The sequence below is a fragment of the Caretta caretta genome, chromosome 5, assembly GCF_965140235.1.
Source record: "Caretta caretta isolate rCarCar2 chromosome 5, rCarCar1.hap1, whole genome shotgun sequence".
NCBI classification, from domain to species: Eukaryota; Metazoa; Chordata; order Testudines; family Cheloniidae; genus Caretta; species Caretta caretta.
The window spans coordinates 51,457,865-51,476,119 of NC_134210.1; the positions used below are offsets into that span (position 1 = coordinate 51,457,865).

At 42.8% G+C, this 18,255-nt stretch overlaps 1 protein-coding gene across 1 annotated transcript in view; it reads right to left on the reverse strand.

The window, feature by feature from the left end:
• OCLN (occludin) overlaps nucleotides 1-18,255 on the reverse strand; it is a 28,350-nt gene that overhangs the window by 7,401 nt on the left and 2,694 nt on the right. The window contains exons 3-5 of the mRNA XM_048851407.2: nucleotides 17,219-17,903; nucleotides 14,077-14,238; nucleotides 5,940-6,073 (exon numbers count right to left, since the gene is read on the reverse strand). Coding sequence (XP_048707364.1) covers nucleotides 5,940-6,073; nucleotides 14,077-14,238; nucleotides 17,219-17,903 — 981 coding nt within the window. The remainder of the gene's footprint in view (nucleotides 1-5,939; nucleotides 6,074-14,076; nucleotides 14,239-17,218; nucleotides 17,904-18,255) is intronic.

Genomic DNA, 18,255 nt, shown 5'->3' on the forward strand with positions numbered 1-18,255 from the left:
TGATTTCATGCTCCCATTTTCACCTAGAACTGGTGAGTTGAGAAACATACACTTTCAGCCCAGTGTAATCAACTAACCTTTTAAAGAATTAGAAGATATCCCTATACAAGGAAAGCTACTTGTGAATTTTTAAAAGTGTGTGTTACGGAATTGCACTCCATTTAAAAAAGAAATAATAGCTCAAAGAATGGCAGTCGCCCAGAGGGCTGTCAAAGGTAGGTCTGTCAAAGGCTGTCCTTCAAATGGATAGAAATCTGTGCGTTACCTAACCATGGAGTATGAAATTTCTTACACGATTAGCATTTCTGCTGTACGAATGCCCCTAAGATTTTAGAAACTCAACTACATTTTGCTTATAGCAAGAATCGAGAGACCACACTGACTACCTGGACGCAATCCTGAGTATCACATTTTAGGATGGACACTGAAGATTAAGAAGTGGGCGACAGAAATAGAGAGTTATGGTGAGCAAAAGGTTAGGAAAAATATGGCATTTGCACCAACAAGTAATTTCACAGGATGGTGATAGTACCTGCAAATAATCATGTTTTGTATATAAATTTCCTATTTACATGATCTATCGTTGTTAACATATAGGCTCTCTTCCTGGATTTTCTAGAGCACAGGGCTGAAAACTGAGCTCCTCCCTGCTTGTTAATGTAAAACATGGAAGTTGTGTTGTCTGTCAAGACCTGCACCACCTTGCCTTAGATCTGGGCAAGCCAAGTGTACCACCCTGAGTTCCCTGACATTTATTTGCAGGAAGAGTTCTTCCTGGGACCAGATGCCCTGAGTCATGAGACTGTTATGGTGGGCTCCCCACCCCAGGTCTGATGCATCCAAAACCAAGGTTACCGACAGATACATGGCAGCAAAAGGTATGGAACCCAGGTCTCTCCACCAAGCCAGTGAAGCTAGGACTTGGCAGCAAAATCCAAAACGCCACTTGGACTTGGTGTCTGCTCAGGGAGTAGACTGACACCAGCCACATCTGTAGAGGTCTGAGGCATAGCTGCGCCTACTGCACCAAATAGGTACATGCTGCCATGTGACCCAACAATTTGAGGCAAACCCAGGCAGTTGTAAGAGGGTAGGTTGCAAGCTGGGAGATCCAGTCTGACAGAGCTCAGAATATGGTCTCCAGTAAATAGGCCTGAGCTGGAGTCAAGTACCACGCCAATGAACTCTATTCTGTGAGCTGGGATCAAAGTTGACTTTTGCTTGTTTATTATGAGGCCCACCGCCTGAAAGGTGGCCCATATTATGCCAGTGTTTGCTGGATTTGAGCCTGTGAGTGGCCTTTGATTAGTCAGTCGGCAAGGTATGGGCAGACTTGTACACCTCAATGCCTGAGGAAGGCTGGAACCACTACTTAGTGAAAACCTGCAGGGCTGCCGACAGGCTAAACAGAAGCACAGTGAATTATTAGTGGCATTGGCCCACCACAAACCTGAGGAATCTCCTGTGTCAATGGAAAGTGGAGATATGGAAATAAGAGTTCTTCAAATTGAGGTTGACATACCAGTCCTCTGGATCCAGGGAGGGAATGATGGAGGCCAGGGAGACCATGTGGAACCTCAGTTTCTTGTGATATTTGTTGAGGCGACACAGGTCCAGGAAGGGCCATTAGACCCCCTTTGGCCTTCAGGATTAGGAAATTGGGAATAAGACCCCTTCCCTCTCATGTCTGAGGAACTTCCTCTACAGCCCCCACACAAAGGAGGGCTTGCACCTCCTGGATGAGAAGCTGCTTGTGAGAAGGGTCCTTGAAGAGGGATGGGGGAAGGAGGTAGCGGGGACGGAGACGGGACACAAAGGGTTACTGGAGGATGTAACCAACTGTTATAGTGCTGAGCACCCAAATGGTCCAATGTTATTAAGACCATGCCAGGTGGAAGGGCGACAGGCGGTCCAAAACCAAATAGGGGGATGGATCTGCCGTCGAGATGGGTATGCCATCCTTAGGCATACCTTCAAAAGGCCTGCCTGGCCTCACCAGGCTATCCGTGTCAGCCCAACTGGAAAGCTGAGGCAGAAGGTAAGGGCTGACAACATTTATAGCCCTCTCCCTTTCTTTTGTAGGGCTCTTGCCTGGGAGGCACCAGAAATCTGGGAGGCTGCTGGGGCCTAAAATGCTTTCTTGAGGCTGGGGGAGTGTAAAGGCCCAGGGAGCAAAGCATAGGCCTCGAGTCTTAGAGGCGGTGAAGCTTGACGTTTGTCTGTTCCAAGAACAGGGAGGTACCCTTGAAGGGGAGGTCCTGGATGGACTGCAGCACTTTGTGAGAGGCACCTGATGACTGGAGCCACGAACAGCGCCTCATGGTGACGGATGCCATCGTTCTGGCTGCTGAGTCGGCCGCATCCAGAGCGGCCAGGAGGGAGGTCCCTGGCCCCGCATCTTGCCTTACTCCAGGATGGCCATGAATTCCTGCCTCGACTCCTGCGACAGAGAGTCCTTAAATTGGACCACTGAGTCACACAGATTCAAATCATACTGACTTAGAGCCGGCTGGTTAGAGATATGTAACTTGAGGCTGCCTGTCATAGAATATCAGGGTTGGAAGGGACCTCAGGAGGTCATCTAGTCCAACCCCCTGCTCAAAGCAGGGCCAATCCCCAATTTTTGCCCCAGATACCTAAATGACCCCCTCAAGGATTGAACTCACAACCTTGGGTTTAGCAGGCCAATGCTCAAACCACTGAGCTATCCCTCCCCCCGTCAAATAAGTGGTATGTCCAAACAGGTCCAGTCTCTTAGCCTCCTTATTTTCGGGAGTAGAGTTCAACTGTCCTGTCTGTCCTACTTGTTTGCAGCCGACACCACCAGGGACCAGGGCGGGGGAGAAGAGATGTGAGTACAGGTACTCAAACCCACTGGCAGGTACATAGTACTACTTCTCTGCCCTTTTTGAGATGGGGGCAGACACGAATGGGTCTGCCATAGCACCCTGACAGGCCCCAATACTACCTCATTAACTGGCAGGGCCACTCTGGGGGGAGTCACTGCAGCCAGGATATCAATTAAATTGTGCACAGGCTCCTTCAGCTCCTCAGCTTCCAGCCCCAAGTTTATGGTGACCCATTTCAGGAGCTCTTGATGGGCTCTGAAGTCATCCAGAGGGAGCAGGTTACTGGGGCCTGCAACCGCCTCATTCAGGGATGAGGAGGAAGAGGCCAGCCCTGGAGGATAGGCTGCCTCTTCTTCCTCCACCTGCACCACTTTGGTTGGCACCACTTCTGGGACCCCAGTACCAGGGTCAGTACCAGAACCAGGGTCCAGTGCCGGGTGGGATGAAACAGTACCGTCACCTAGAACTAGCAATATATTCTCTGTGCCTTGACTTCAAGGCATTCTTCTGAAGGAAACTATATCCAGCATGCCTCAGACGGAGGAAAGATCACCCCAGTCCAAAGCTGTCAGAAAGAGGGTTAAGAGGTACCACAGAGTGATTAGTACAGTATTTCTCAACCTTTTTGATATCAGGGACAGGCTTGCTGCCTTCCTAAACTGTGTCAGGGAGATCTCAGGGACTGGCGCTGGCCCATGCACCTGTCATTGAGAGAAACAGATATAGTGGACTCCATTCAGACTTGCCATAAGACTTCATCCTATTATAAATTTAATTTCAAAATTCCTACTGAATTTGAAGTGTTTTCCTTTCCCTATGCAGCTAAAGGGTATCTAGGAGCAGGGGTTCCCAAATTGTGGGGCACACCGCTTTAGGGGTGTGACAGGCCTGGGCCAGCCCCCACAGGGGACGGGAAGGGAGCACCATCCAGCCCCACTCCGTCCCCAGCTCTGCTCTGACCCCACCCCTAGCTGCAGCCCCACTGGCTCCACTCCCAGCCTCAGCTCTGGCCCTGCCCCAACTGTGGCCTCAGCCCCTTACCCCATCCATGTCCCTCCCACCCCAGAAGCCCTGGCGTGCCAGGAGGGGGCACAGACAGAAGTAACGGGGGGGGGTGCACAACCCTGAAAAGTTCAGGGACCACTAATCTAGAAAATCATCTCTGGCACTTCCTGGAACAGAAGATGCATCTACTGGGAGGAGAGGCGTAACTCCCCTCCTAATTGTTGTGAGTGGCAAAGTTAAGATACTGCACATTTGGCATTTAATTCCAGAATCAGGGTTCAGTTGCTCTGAATTAGTTTTCAAAATTTTAATGTGTTTCATAAGTACAGAGCCTGATTCACACTTCAGTGTGTTCACTATTTAACAGTTTCTTGAAAGATCAATGCCTGTATGACAAGTGATCTGCAGGAAAGAGAAGGAAATGTCTGTAGTATTTGAATTTGTGTCAATAACTAAAGTTATAAGCAGTTGCTGGAGATCTTCAAATTGTAACGAATTTTCTTTTCACAAAATGTGAGAGTAACAATCAATGAAGAATATCCAAAGTCTTTAGAGACATGTTCTGATTTAAAGCATTCAGGAAAGAACCACAATTATATTTAAACAGACAGGTTGTAGACCTCAAATTAGACCCAGCCATGGGTTTGTTTTTCAGGTGTACACACATACACCCAGCCACCCCCCCTCACTTTTGGCAGTGGGTCTCTTCCATTATCATGAGCAAGCAGAGAACAGGAGTCCTGCTTAGAAGCGGAATTTCTGCACAGTCCAAGTCCTCTGCCTGCTCTATAACATAGAAAAAGGAACAGCATATGTGTTTTAGCAGCAGTCCAGTATTGTGGATTTGCTACATGATTTCCAGTCTGGAGAGCAGCCATCATGTGCCACAGATGAGCCCAAGAGAGATACGGATGGGCAATTAAAAGTTGAAGAACACACCTTCTAGTCCGGACACAAAGCCAACAAACTCTGTAGCATGCCCTAACTCCCCCAGGGTGGGGGAGAGGAGTTCAAAGATCAATATGACCTTAAGGAGACTTGATATTTCTCACTCATATGAGAGACTGATAATTAATTTTTCCAAGGATAAAGAGATATAGGGGTGGGTTAGAATGAGTTGATTTTAGTACTTTCTTTTTAGAAGGAACCTGGTTAGACTACCATTATTGATTGCTTGTTTGGAAGTGAATGTATTTATCCACCCAGTCAGTGTTTCTCTTCAGCACCCCATCTTTGAATTTCATGCATTTAAATTTACTCTCCCCCCCCCCCCCCCACACACACACCCCACCTCCACAGCTCTGACAGTTCCCTTCTATTCTTCAAACACAGGTGCAATTTTTCCTTCATCAGCATACTCTGTTTAATTCCCCCTACCTCCACTATGGTTTATGGTAAGGAGTATTTCCCTTTTCTCCTTTAAATATTTACACACTCTGGTGCTTGGACACCAAAATGATAAATGCCTTAGAAGAATCTATCCTAGGCTCTTCGTACTCTGCACAGTACTAGTTTCAATGTAAGTAATCTCTGCAGACCAGCCTGCAAGTCAAAACAAGGATAAAAGTGCATAATGCAAGCAACAGACAGCAACTAAATATCTCTGCACCAGAAAGGGACGAATATGGATAAATACTACAAAATACAGTCAATTCCTAGATTGTCTTAAAACAAATTGACTAGCAACTATTTCATATCAAAAACATGTTATGAATAAGTAAGAACAACATAACCTGGAGACCACCCCTTTCAACTACACTTTGAGCTGAGGCTTGTGTGTAAAAGTTTGCTTGATTTTTACAAACTAAAAGGTAAAAGTTTCACATTAATCTTCCATAACCTTATAAAACTATAATATTAAATTGACACACAACAACAAGTCAACATTCACAAGTTAATCAACACCCTACAGACAGGATAACATCTGCAATAACTGTTCAGGTAAGAATCCCACCAAGTTCTTCCATAGGAAATCCTGAGTAAGAATAAAGATTTGATCCTCTCTTTAGAGCAAGAGTCTAAATGCATTTCTATGACCCTTCTAGTGTTCTGTATCCATTAACAAGGCAGGAACAGTTTACTTACGGCATAGCTCTGTAGGCTGTGTCTGTATAAACTTGATTTTCATTAACTTTCTCAGAAACAGAGTAAACCATGGAACTGGCAACTTGATCTGGGTAGTCCGCTACTTCTGCTGGTTCTGCATTTACATTTTTTACCTAGTAAAATAATCCCCATCCAAAAAAGAGAAACATTAAAATACATAACATCTCAGTTTTGTGGCTGAAAGCTTTTTTCTTTTTTTTAAAGCAAAGACCTGTAGCAGTTCACTCTCAGTTTTGCTTGATTTTTAAAATAAATTAAGCGTTTTCAGAACTAGAATTACACAAATTATTCAAAAATGTTCCTATATGTACAGCAGCTGACTGAGACATTAGCACCCCTATGATGAAGTCATGAGGCTCTATTTTAATACTAGGGTAGCACTGACCACAGAGACGTGGAGACTCGGATTGAAAGAAGCGTGACTGAATGCTTCTGAGGGCTGAGCTCGTGTGCGCATGGGGGATTGTTGTCTGAAGATCCCTCACATGCTAGACATCACTGAGGACCACAGAGGACCATAAATAAATAAATCCTTTAGCACCACAGCAATTTCACCCTTTTTGGCACAGGAAGCTCTAGGCCCAAAGCGTGAGAGTCCTGTGTTTGTATTTATAAAGAAATTTGATTCTGCTGCCCATTGTTACATGAGGTATTTGTGCTATGGGTATTTCTGAAACAAGATAGCTTACAAGTATATGAAAAAAGGGTCTCACACTTGCAGTCCCATGGAATAGTTTTAATCACATTCAGGTAAGCCTCAGCAGCTGCTTCATATCAGCACCAGATTAATGAATGAGGGTTGACTACATTAGTCTTCCCCAGCCCATTACTACTGTCTTTTGGGGGGGGTCAGTTTGAAGGAAGTGGAGCAATTTTGGAATTGGAAGTAGAAATAGTATGGGGGGGGGGAGAAGAGAGAAGGAGAAGATTGTTTTATTTGAAGCGTAACTTTTATTTATATTTCTTAAAAAGATGCCATTAAGAGTAACCTGAAAATTGAAAGGGGCAGGCTTTCAAAGTGTGAAGATTAGAGTAGAAGGAGTAGATTAATGTAGTTGGCTGAGAAACAATAGGACTTTCAGAGCAACTGGGTGATCAGCTTTATTTGTAGCCCCAGTTCAACAAGTTATTTAAACACAAGTAGACCCACTAAAGTCAAGGGAACTATTCACGTGCTTGAAGTCTGGCACGAGTTTAAGAACCTTTCTTAACTGGGCCCCGAATTAACTAGATTGTGCTCAATGGATCTAAATACAACAGGTATGTTTGTAATTTACCTCTCTGTAGTGTCCTCCAGCATTAAGCATTTTAGAGTCTTAAATTTATATTTGGGTATTGTGTACATGACACTATTGATTGTTTGCAAGACTGCCTACTCTTCACAATTCAGACAGAAGAGGGCTTTACTCTCAAAGCTGTGTCTAATCTAGAGATTTTAATGTTGTGAAAATATGCAGGCATGAAATCCCTTTAGGGTTTCTTTGGACAAAAGGTTGGCTCAACTAGTTTTTCCAGTTCTACAGGTGTTTTACATCCGAAGTGTTTTCCAAGGAAGAGTCTCAAAACATTCAATATTCTTCCAGATTTTATTTGATATGGCATCAGAAGTATTTTTTAACTCCAAAATATCACTTAACTGATTTTTCCCTGCTTTTTTAATAACTAGAGATCTCTATGAATAGAGAAGGGTTTAGGGTTGGCACAAGAGGTCAATATCCTGCATCTCCTCATCAATACCAGTTTTTCAAATTCTATTGTGGGACTATTACGCCAATGTTCTTGTTCCCACTAATTGTAGCAGATGGAGCCACCCTAAAAGCAGACATGAAGGCCTAGTCAGTGCCATTCTGTAACTGCTAAGCCAGGAGAAAAGTGCTTATCATACCAGATCAGCTTCAGTCTAATTGTGCTTCTGCTGATGAAGAAGAGGCAGCACCAGCATGGCCTGGAGCAAGGAGACATACCACACAGACACTCAATAGTAAAGAGAAAAGGAGTACTTGTGGCACCTTAGAGACTAACCAATTTATTTGAGCATAAGCTTTCGTGAGCTACAGCTCACACACACAGGAACAAATAGGAGACCTAAGTGCATCTCCACTAGTAAAAGGTATACATATAATTCACCACCGATAGAAGTTGTAGCATAGCCAAGGTTCATGCTGTACCCATCATGTCATCTTTACCATGTGATACTATGGTAAAGATGCCCAAGCCATGGCTTCACTGCAGTTTTCACCCTTACTCTCATCAGTAGTCAATTGCTGCTACAAAGTTTGCTGGCATGGACAAGGCTCCGGAAAGGTAGATCAAAAAGAGAAAGAAGCTACTTAATTTAGAATGGCAGCGGGCAAGAGACAAACAAAAGCTCTCAGAATGCTGCACTGGTAGGATCTCAACTCTTACTTTCCCCCACACACTACAGACAAGGGAAAAAGCAGCATCAACTTCTAAAAACCTATATTGCCGTAAAGAATGAGTGTTACTTATGAACCATGTACAAAGTTTGTGCACTCTGGATGACAGGACCAGTTTCCACAGTATGCATCCGATGAAGTGAGCTGTAGCTCATGAAAGCTCATGCTCAAATAAATTGGTTAGTCTCTAAGGTGCCACAAGTACTCCTTTTCTTTTTGCGAGTACAGACTAACACGGCTGTTACTCTGAAACCTATTTTTATCTCCCTCCCCCTTCCTAGCTGTGGGAGTCAGCTCTGTTAGCCGATAGAATGTTCAAGTGCACACAAAACCCTTCACTTTTTGCCGTAGAAAAATATACTTGGAGATTACACTACACTGCTTACAGGGAGAAAAAAAAAAGGGGGGGGGGGAGATGCGGGAGGAAAAACAACCTGAGGAGAGGGAGGCACAATTTAAAAAACCACCCAAGCTAGTAAATAGACATATTTCCTTAAATCAAAGTCCAAATAAGGTTGTTCATAAGTGCTCAATTCTTTTTCAACATAAAATCTTTGAAGAATAAGGGTATGGCTTCACAAACTTGCGCCAATTTAATTACATTTAGCTGAACTAGTGAAAACCTATGTGGGCACATTCCCATCTGTTTAAGCCTGGCAACGTAGTTTGCTCCTGTAAATTCAAACCAACATAAGCCAGGTTTAAATCAATGTGGGAGTGTCCACAAAGTCACATCAATGTAACCAAATTGGTTTAAAAGTCACACCCCTTACATTATGCAACATTAGTGCAACTCTAATTAGACCAGAATTTAGGCTGGAGGAAAATATGACAAGGAAACAAACACATTTAGATATCCACCCTTTAGCAACTGTCCTTCAGTCTCAGGTTATGTCTACACTAGCACCTTTGTTGGTGAAACTTTTGTTGGTTGGTAAAACTTTTTGTCAGTAACACACACCCCTGACTGACATAAGTTTCACCGACAGACGCACCGTTGTGACAGCACTATGTTGGCATACAGTGGCTACACAGGAGACCTTACAGCGGGGCAGCTGCTGTGGTACAGCTGTTGCAGTACTGCTGTAAGGTCTGTAGTGTAGACACAGCCTAAGAGAGGAATGTAACTTATTCTGGACAACATGAGCTTTAAAGGACAGGACACAAACACAGCTTGCATGTAGATAAAGCATCAATGTGTTTTCCTCTTCAAACACATATGAACAATTGCAAATTAGAGCATAAAGTTAGGATGTACATTCAACAAGGTTTATCAGCAGAGGAAACATTTAGTTGTCCAATTTAGGAAAAAATTCATGCATTTTAAATCCACATTACTGTTTAGTTATTCCCACGTTAAAAGTCTGTTTTGACAGTGTTTTCACGAATGCATGAATCGTTAACAGCTAGGAAGAGTTCAAATCCTGATCAGGTCACACACGAAAGTTTAGAGGTTGGAACGAAGACGTCAGAAAAAGTGTGTTGACTTTTGACACATGGAAAAACAGCACATAATTGGAACAATGGAAGTTATCTACTTAGGATGGAGAAGTAGAGATCTAGAAATGGCAATCAGAACAGAGATATTTTGGCAGAACTTGGCTGGTAGAGCAACAGGAAAGAACGGAGGAGGTTCCTTAGACCAGATGTCTTACCCATGCTCTCAGTGTATATAGCAGAGGTGGGCAATCTATGGCCTGCGGGCCACATGGGGACAGTCCTGCTCGGCCCCTGAGCTCCTGGCCCAGGAGGCTAGCCCGCTGTTCCCCCATCCCTGCAGCCACGCCTCCACGTGGGCAGCACACCCGCGCGCTCATGCAGGGCAGTGTGTCTGGCTCCAGCCGGGCGGCCAGACATGCTACTCTGAGCTGCATGGTAAGGGGGCTGGGGGGTTGGATAAGGGGCAGGAAGTTGTTGGATGGGTGGAAGGATTCTGAGGGGGGCAGTCAGGGGGCAGGAAGTGGGATGGGTTGGAAAGGGGGCGGGGCCAGGCCATTGGGGCTGCACAGCCTTCCCTATCTGGCTCTCCATACAGTTTTGCACCCGATGTGGCCCTCGGGCCAAAAAGTTTGCCCACCCCTGGTATACAGGCTCCCTGCTGTGAAGCACGGCCAGGCTCTCTCAGAGCTGCAGACCCCAGAAGCTCTCCATTGGAACCCTGCCTGACTTTTGCCAGAAGTTCATAAAAAACTACTATGTTCCATGTTTGTTTTCAACCAAGTGGCATTTTCCGACTAAAACCACTTTCATCAGAAAGTTCAGAACCAGCTCTATCACCGGACCCCATTCCCACAACAAGTCTTTCAGTGGACCAGGAAAATAGACTTTACTTGTACTTGTCTGATATTTCTACTTTTTTTTTTTTAAAAAAAAACTTTACATCATCTTTATAAAGCAGCCAAAAAAAACAAAACCACAAACCCCACCCCCAAGAAACCCTGAACTTTAAAAACAAAATCTCCCCCCTTTACAGTCACTTAATATCATACTAGTTCACGGGTTCTCAAACTGTGGGTCATGACCAGTGTTCCCTCTAATTTTTCCCAGCGTGTGTGGACTTAATTTTTTAAGTGCACTAATATGGAGGTGCTGTGTGACACATCACCTCCATATTGGTGCACATAAAACTTCATGTGGTGGGGTGGGGCCCGAGGGGTTCGGAGTGTGGGAGGGGGCTCAGGGCTGGGGCGAGAGAGAGAGAGGACACTCACCGGCCATGGCAACTCCGGCGGGCCTGGGCCGGGCGACCTGCATGGCAGCTGAACAGCTTACAGGGAACCTAGGTTGTGACACCATTTTAATGGAGTTGCCAAGGCTGGTGTTGGGCCCCAGCAAGTCTGAAGCCGAAACCCAAACCCCACTGCCCAGGGCTAGTTACATGGCGCCCCCCCTGGGCAAAAGCCCTTGGGCTTCAGCTTTGACCCCCCCATTGCCCAGGGTGATGGGACTCAGGCGATGGGATTCGGGCCAGCTCAGTCTTCAGTCTCCCCTCCTGAGGTCATGTTGTAATGTTTGTTGTCAGAAGGGGGTCACGATGCAATGAAGTTTGAGAAAAGTGCTGCACTAGTAGTGCTGTCCTAAGAACAGATACAAGATTTGGGTCATTTCAAAATGTCAGGATACAATAGGCAAGTCCCAGGTGTGTTGCGAAGGAAGTGTGCTTCCCCTTGATGTCTTAACACCAGATGAGACGACAGGCAGTGAAACTTCAAAGGGAAAGCACCGCACTTCCCTTCAAGCCCAGCTGTTACGCCGGAGAAATGACTGGGCAGCGCTTAAGTTTAAATTCATTTTAGGGTCTTGAACTAGACTTTGCCTTCCTTTGCAGCCAAAATGTGTCACAATTTAAGAGAGTTCTGTGCCCAGTTGTGCCACAAGTTGTGTAACTTTTAGTAAGCTGAACTCTCAGCTCCTCAGTCACCTCCATCTGTGCATATCCTAAATTAAGGGATAATTTTGGTGAGGCATGAACCCAGGTACCACAGTGATGGGTGCACTATCAGAACCTGAATAAAAGGGGTAGTTGTCAATCTTTCTTCACTTTTGAAAGTTAGTCCTGTTCAGTTTGGAAGTCAGAGGCAAAAATAGTCTTTGTCACTATATTCTCTCCTTCCTCAGTCTCATTGACTGTGAAGCATGATTAACTTTTCAATCAATGACCATTTCTTCAAAATCAGGAACAGAACAATCTTTTAACAAAGCAATTTCCAGAGCTCCCTATGTTTCATTTCATGCTATAATGTGATTTTTCTGGGCAGACAGAGAGGGTCTCTGAAAGGTAAGACACTTAGCAAAAACTTCACACAGAAAACAAAATCTTTTCACCTCAAGTAGTACTCACTTAGTTTCATATAAAGAAAAGGAGGACTTGTGGCACCTTAGAGACTAACCAATTTAAATCTCTAAGGTGCCACAAGCACTCCTTTTCTTTTTGCGAATACAGACTAACACGGCTGCTACTCTGAAACCTTAGTTTCATATAAATGTTCAGAGAGTGTTCTAGTTCTCAAGAAGACCTAACCCTAGAAGTTTCTTAAGAGCTCCGGGGGGTGGGGGGTGGTTTGTATGGAGTGGTAAGATTGATAAAAACAAAAACAACCCACCATTTTCAAAATAATCATGGACTATTGTGACAACTGTTAAGAGGCTACCACCACATTCCCCAACACAGTCAGTACTGGAACCTTAGCCTGGTATCCAAAACCAAACATCTACTCCTTAAACTAAAAGGAGACCAACATATACAGAAAAAAATAAAATAAACCAAACCACCACCCTAATTATTTCTAAGACACTGCCAGCCATTAGAGAACTACATGTTCACATGTATAGTACCCAATTCTTCCACTGCAGGGGCAAAGAACTACAACCATCATCACTTAGAGCAGGACTGGGTCTCAGAACAATAAGTTAAACTCATTTTTTCAGATAAAGCTAGGACATGAATTGAAGGAGACTCAACTACCTAGAAAATGTGAAGGTGTAAAAACAAGCTATTACAGACCTATGAGGAGAAGACAAAAGAAACAGAAGAGCAGAAGTCTCTAAAATGTAATCGTAACTGTAATTCAAACAAGTTGTTTATAAGTTTATTATCCTTCACTTTCAGAATATATCTGGCAGTTTTCTGGCCAAAACAATCTTCCAAACCATAAATTCTAAGAGACTCAAAGAGACCTTTGCAACAGAAACTCGCCGAAACCTTAACTGTGGAGAGGCTACCACCTCTTTATACTGACAAAAATAAAAACACAAACAAAAAACCCCAAGACATCAGATAATCAATCATCAGGGTTTTAAGTTTTACTGATAGTTTCCTGTATATTCCGTTTTCTGCCATCTTGAAACACAAGTAAGCAAGTAATGAAAAGACACACCCAGAAACTGTCTCACCGAAACATTTACTTCAAATGAATCTTTATAGCAGTTCCCAGTACAGTCCTGGCTCATGACCTTTACCCAATGAGCACAGGCAGAATCACATGAGTCATAAACACACTTACAGAGGTACACAATGAATACTGTGAACGCAGTTACAAGCATTAAGAAATCAAGTACCCCTGAAATTCTGTGTTTGATTTACTTTAGATTGCGTGATACCTATCTGGGCTTTTTGAAAAGCAGCTACAAGTAAAAGCTAATAAGGATGTTTCTCAAAGTTGGATAACAGATCTCACAGCCCAGTTGCTAGGTTTCCAGAGCGTTTAACTGGGAGACTACATCAAAGTACCGTTACAGTTTTATGTGCTTCCTCTTCCGATTATGTTCTTAGTATCACTGTATAGATTGATTTAATCACCTCAGACCATCTGTTTACAGAGTATTTCGTATAACAATACACACAAGCCCTAAATATTTTTATTAAAATATGATAGTAAATTTTACAATAATTTTACTGTTGGAGACAACCCATCGTAGAAGCTGAAAACCGACACTTAGTTTAACAGTGCTTTTGCTCTATTCCATGTGCAAACTGACTTGTTATTGTGGAGTTGCTCTTAGTACTATGCTCTTGGTAATATTTTCTCCCCCCAGATTTTTAAAGATATGGGGTTGAGTTTTTTTAAAATGAGAATTTTACATAATCATGGCACTTATAATAGAGGCGAGTCAAATTTGGGGCATAGAAACCTTGAATTTGAAAAGAAATTGGAGGGTTTATACCTGTTTAGAATAAGCATCCAATATGAAAAACTTACCCATTCTTCTACATTGGGGGGATCTTCTTCATAAACCTTTGCTTTATCCCAGAGAATGTTCATTTTACCATAATAATTCATCTGATTTCGGGTCTTTACAGAAAAGTATATGATTATGGCAAGAGCCACAATAACCAAGAATCCCAACACAATGGCAATAGCCTAAAAAAGAAAAAAAATTGTAGCAGATATTTATTAGTTAAAGACAAAACCATCCATTCAAGGTGCCAAAAATCAGTTCAGTGCTCCCCTCCAGAACACCCACAAACAGCTGCCCTTTCCTCCCTCTCCACATAAATCAGCATCCTAATCCAAATTAAAATTCTGACATCTTCCCATCAGATGAACATCCCCAATTTCCAGACCAATAATATGGGCTTTAGAGCATACTGAGCAGTCCAAATTGAAGCTATTTAAGACTAGCAGAGGAGTATATCCTGCTGGAAACCCCCCTCCCCCCACGCTTTTTACCAAGGAGGATGGATCTTGGGCACCTGCACTGATTTCAACGGTGCCTGTATGAAACATGAAGAGAACTGCTGCAGGACCACCACCTAGTCAACTTTCTTTTTCTTTTCTTTTCAAGTAACTCCTCAAAGGTGACATGAAAAGGATTTTTTTTAAATTGACCTTCTCCTTTTTTGCTTTTTTATTTTTTGAAACTTTAGACTTTTCTTTCTTTTTTTTTTTTTTTTTTTTTATAAGTTTTAAACCAGAAACATTAGGAAACAAGTTTTTTCTCCCAGTAAAAACGAGAAAGGACCTTTCAGGAGGTTTCAAGCATGTTTACTAAGAGCTTTAATACCTTTATTGAATAGGAGTCAAGGATGTTATATCGTTAGCAAAGGCCCCCTTGATCCCAAATATGAATTTCACTTAATATAGATTTATAAAGAAAAAAGTGAATGGTAACTAAAAGTGACTTGAGAGGTAAATTTTCACTCACATAGCTCATCTGACATCACCCTGAGGTCTTGTCTTCACTGAGCAGAGGGAGGGAAAAGAAAAAAAAAAAAAGTGTGTTCTTAACTGGAGTTAACTAATTTGAGGAAAAAACCCTAGTGAAGGCAAGGCAGTTTGTAGTTTTCACAGAAGGTATCAGGTCAGATTAGATTTCCCCTGAAGCAGGTTGAGTCAAAGCCTACTGAGGAGCCTAATCTTAGACTTGATAACCTATACAAAAACTACAAATCACCTCTTCACTAAGATTTTACCTCAAGTTAAAAATACCCCTTCCTTTTCTGGGACCTTAAACAGAGTGCCCACATGTGTTTCAAAACATTCTCTACCTATATCTAGGGAAAAAAAAAAAAAAAAACACCACACACACACACGAGAAGACAAGAGACCAGGGAAAACTGTGTTCACTAATTAGGACAGGAGTCCAGAAGTCTACGGTATTCTGCCATTAAACTTCACCAGCTCAGATCTTTTCTGTACATGAATTCAATTAAAATTAAATCTACTTTTTAGAAATGTGGAGATTAGTCAATAATATGGTAACTGCAGCATTCTAAAAAAAGGCCTACCCACAAGTGCCACGGTTGTATTTATCTCAGGCTCTTTTAATCATCAAATATAGGTTTTGAAATTTAGTATTTTATAAAATTCCATTACCCCGACGTATTAGTGACTGCAATAGCTGAAGATTTATTTAAAAAGGTATTAAATGTATCACCACGAGGTCATATTGGACACCAAGAAGTGGTTATGGCTTATCATAGTGACTTTTTTCTTGCGTGGCTGCAATTAGTGCACATAAATGTGATACAAGAAACTAGGTTAAAAACACCGACAAAGAAACAAGACTCACATTCATATATAAAGAAAGGAGTACTTGTGGCCACTTAGCGACTAACACAAATTTATTTGAGCATAACCTTTCGTGAGCTACTGTTAGCTCACGAAAGGTTATGCTCAAATAAATTTGTGTTAGTCGCTAAGTGGCCACAAGTACTCCTTTTCTTTTTGCGGATACAGACTAACACGGCTGCTATTCTGAAAATCCACATGTAAAAACATCCAGAGTAATTAGCTCCTTTTACTGTGACAGGGTAGGGATGTAGTGGGGCAATGGGAAATGAGAAAAAAGGGTTGACACACTAAACAGATCACCACCAGTTGAAAAGGAAAGGACTTTATTTTGACCTCTTATTTGTATTTATTTTAATTCTATCCATGAGCATGGATGTGGCCCTACAAAATTCACAGCCATGAAAAATGCATTATGGACATGAAATCTGGTGTTGTTCCCCTGTGAAATCTGTATAGATTAGGTTAAAAGCACACACAAGACCAGATTTCACACAGGGAGACCAGTGTTTCTTAAATTGGGAGCTCTGACCCAAAAGGGAGTTGCCGGGGGAGGTGGGGTGGGTTACGGTGTTGGGTGTTTGCAAGGTTATTGTAGGGGGAGTGCGATATTGCCACCCTTACTTCTGTGGGCGGCCAGAGAGCGGCGGTTGTTAGCTGGGCGCCCAGCTCTAAAGGCAACATCTCGCCAGTAGCAGCGCAGAAGTAAGGGTGGCAATACCACACCAGGCCATCCTTCCTTCTGTACTGCTGCTGGCGGTGGCTCTGCCTTCAGATCTGGGCTCCCAGCCAGCCGCTGCCGCCCTCCCGCTGCCCAGCTCTGAATGCACCAGCAGCACAGACGTAAGGGTAGCAGTACTGCAAACCCCCCCTCCCCCCCACACCCACACACACACAGAGTAACCTTGCAAATGCCCCACAACTCCTTTCTGGGTCAGGACCCCCTACAATTACAACACCATGAAATTTCAGATTTAGATAGATGAAATCATTAATTTATGATTTTTGAAATCATTAATTTATGATTTTTTAAATCATATGACTGTGCAATTGACCAAAATGGACCATGAATTTAGTAGGGCCCTACTCCTGGAGTTTACTATATTCCTGGAAGAATTTAAAAGTTCTTCAGGCTCTTCATTTGGTTTAGAAACACTCCATGCAGTGGGTAAGGTAGAATTTAAAAGGAGTTGGTTTAATGAGCAGAGAAAGTTTAGCTAGATTAGCTATGGATTTTGTACATGACTTTTTGTACTCAGAATTGTTAGATGTATGATTTAGTCAGCTAAAGGGAAACAAACAAACAAACAAACCATTAGTGCATACATACCTCTTGAGGCTCTACCACACAGTAGTGATACAAGTATTGATTCACAAAGATTCCTGTATTTGTAGATGCAGAATATTGGCTGCACAGAGCAATAAGTTGACTGTAGAACACAGATCCTGAAGCTTGTGCAGTTGGGTTTACTGCCATTACATACACTATAGATGCGATGAATACCAAGAAGCCAAGGACAGCACTTACTATTATCAGAATTAGATAATATCTTCTTGTTCTAGACATGTTTGAGTTGGTAACACTTGTTATAAAAATCGCCATTCCAGCAATAAAGCAAAAAGCTGACATTGCAAGTATGAAGCCTTTAGCAGCTCGGGGCTCAATGTAATTTCCTCCAATGCCATAGGCTCCACCATATCCATATCCAGAGCCATAACTGTAACTGCCTCCAAAACCACCATATCCAGGATATCCTATACCAGATCCCAAAGAGGAACTTCCATAAAATTCTAGATCCCAAGGCAACGTGGAAGCAACACAAGCAAAGATGCCTACACACATCACTACAATGAGAATTGACATGATCTTTATTATTCCTGGAGGGGAAGTCCATCTGTAGAAGTGTTGCACTTCATCCTCTGGGTAGTAGGAATAGGCTGGTTGAGAATACATGGGCTGAGAGTGCATCTCCTCAGCATATGTAATGTTGCTTGGTGCATAGTGAGAAGGTTTGCTGCAATAAGATGAAAACATTATCAACTGAAGTTTTTAAGCCATCTCTGAAAAACTATTGTACAAAAAAATCATAGTGCATGACACGTATGCAATGAGATTATGAAGTTATCAGGAACAGACTAATTCAGGAAGTGATCAGAATTAACCAGTTCTTAAAGAAGACCCCCTAAATTTAAACGGAATGCATATATTCCTCCAAAAAGATAGCTTTTACAATGATTGGCTATAAATATTAGAAGGTTGAAATCAATCAACTCTGACCATTGGCATTTAGAGATTACTATAACAGGTGCTCTGGAAAACTTGGAGAGAATGTTTAACAGTGATAATGTGCAGTATTTATTATACAC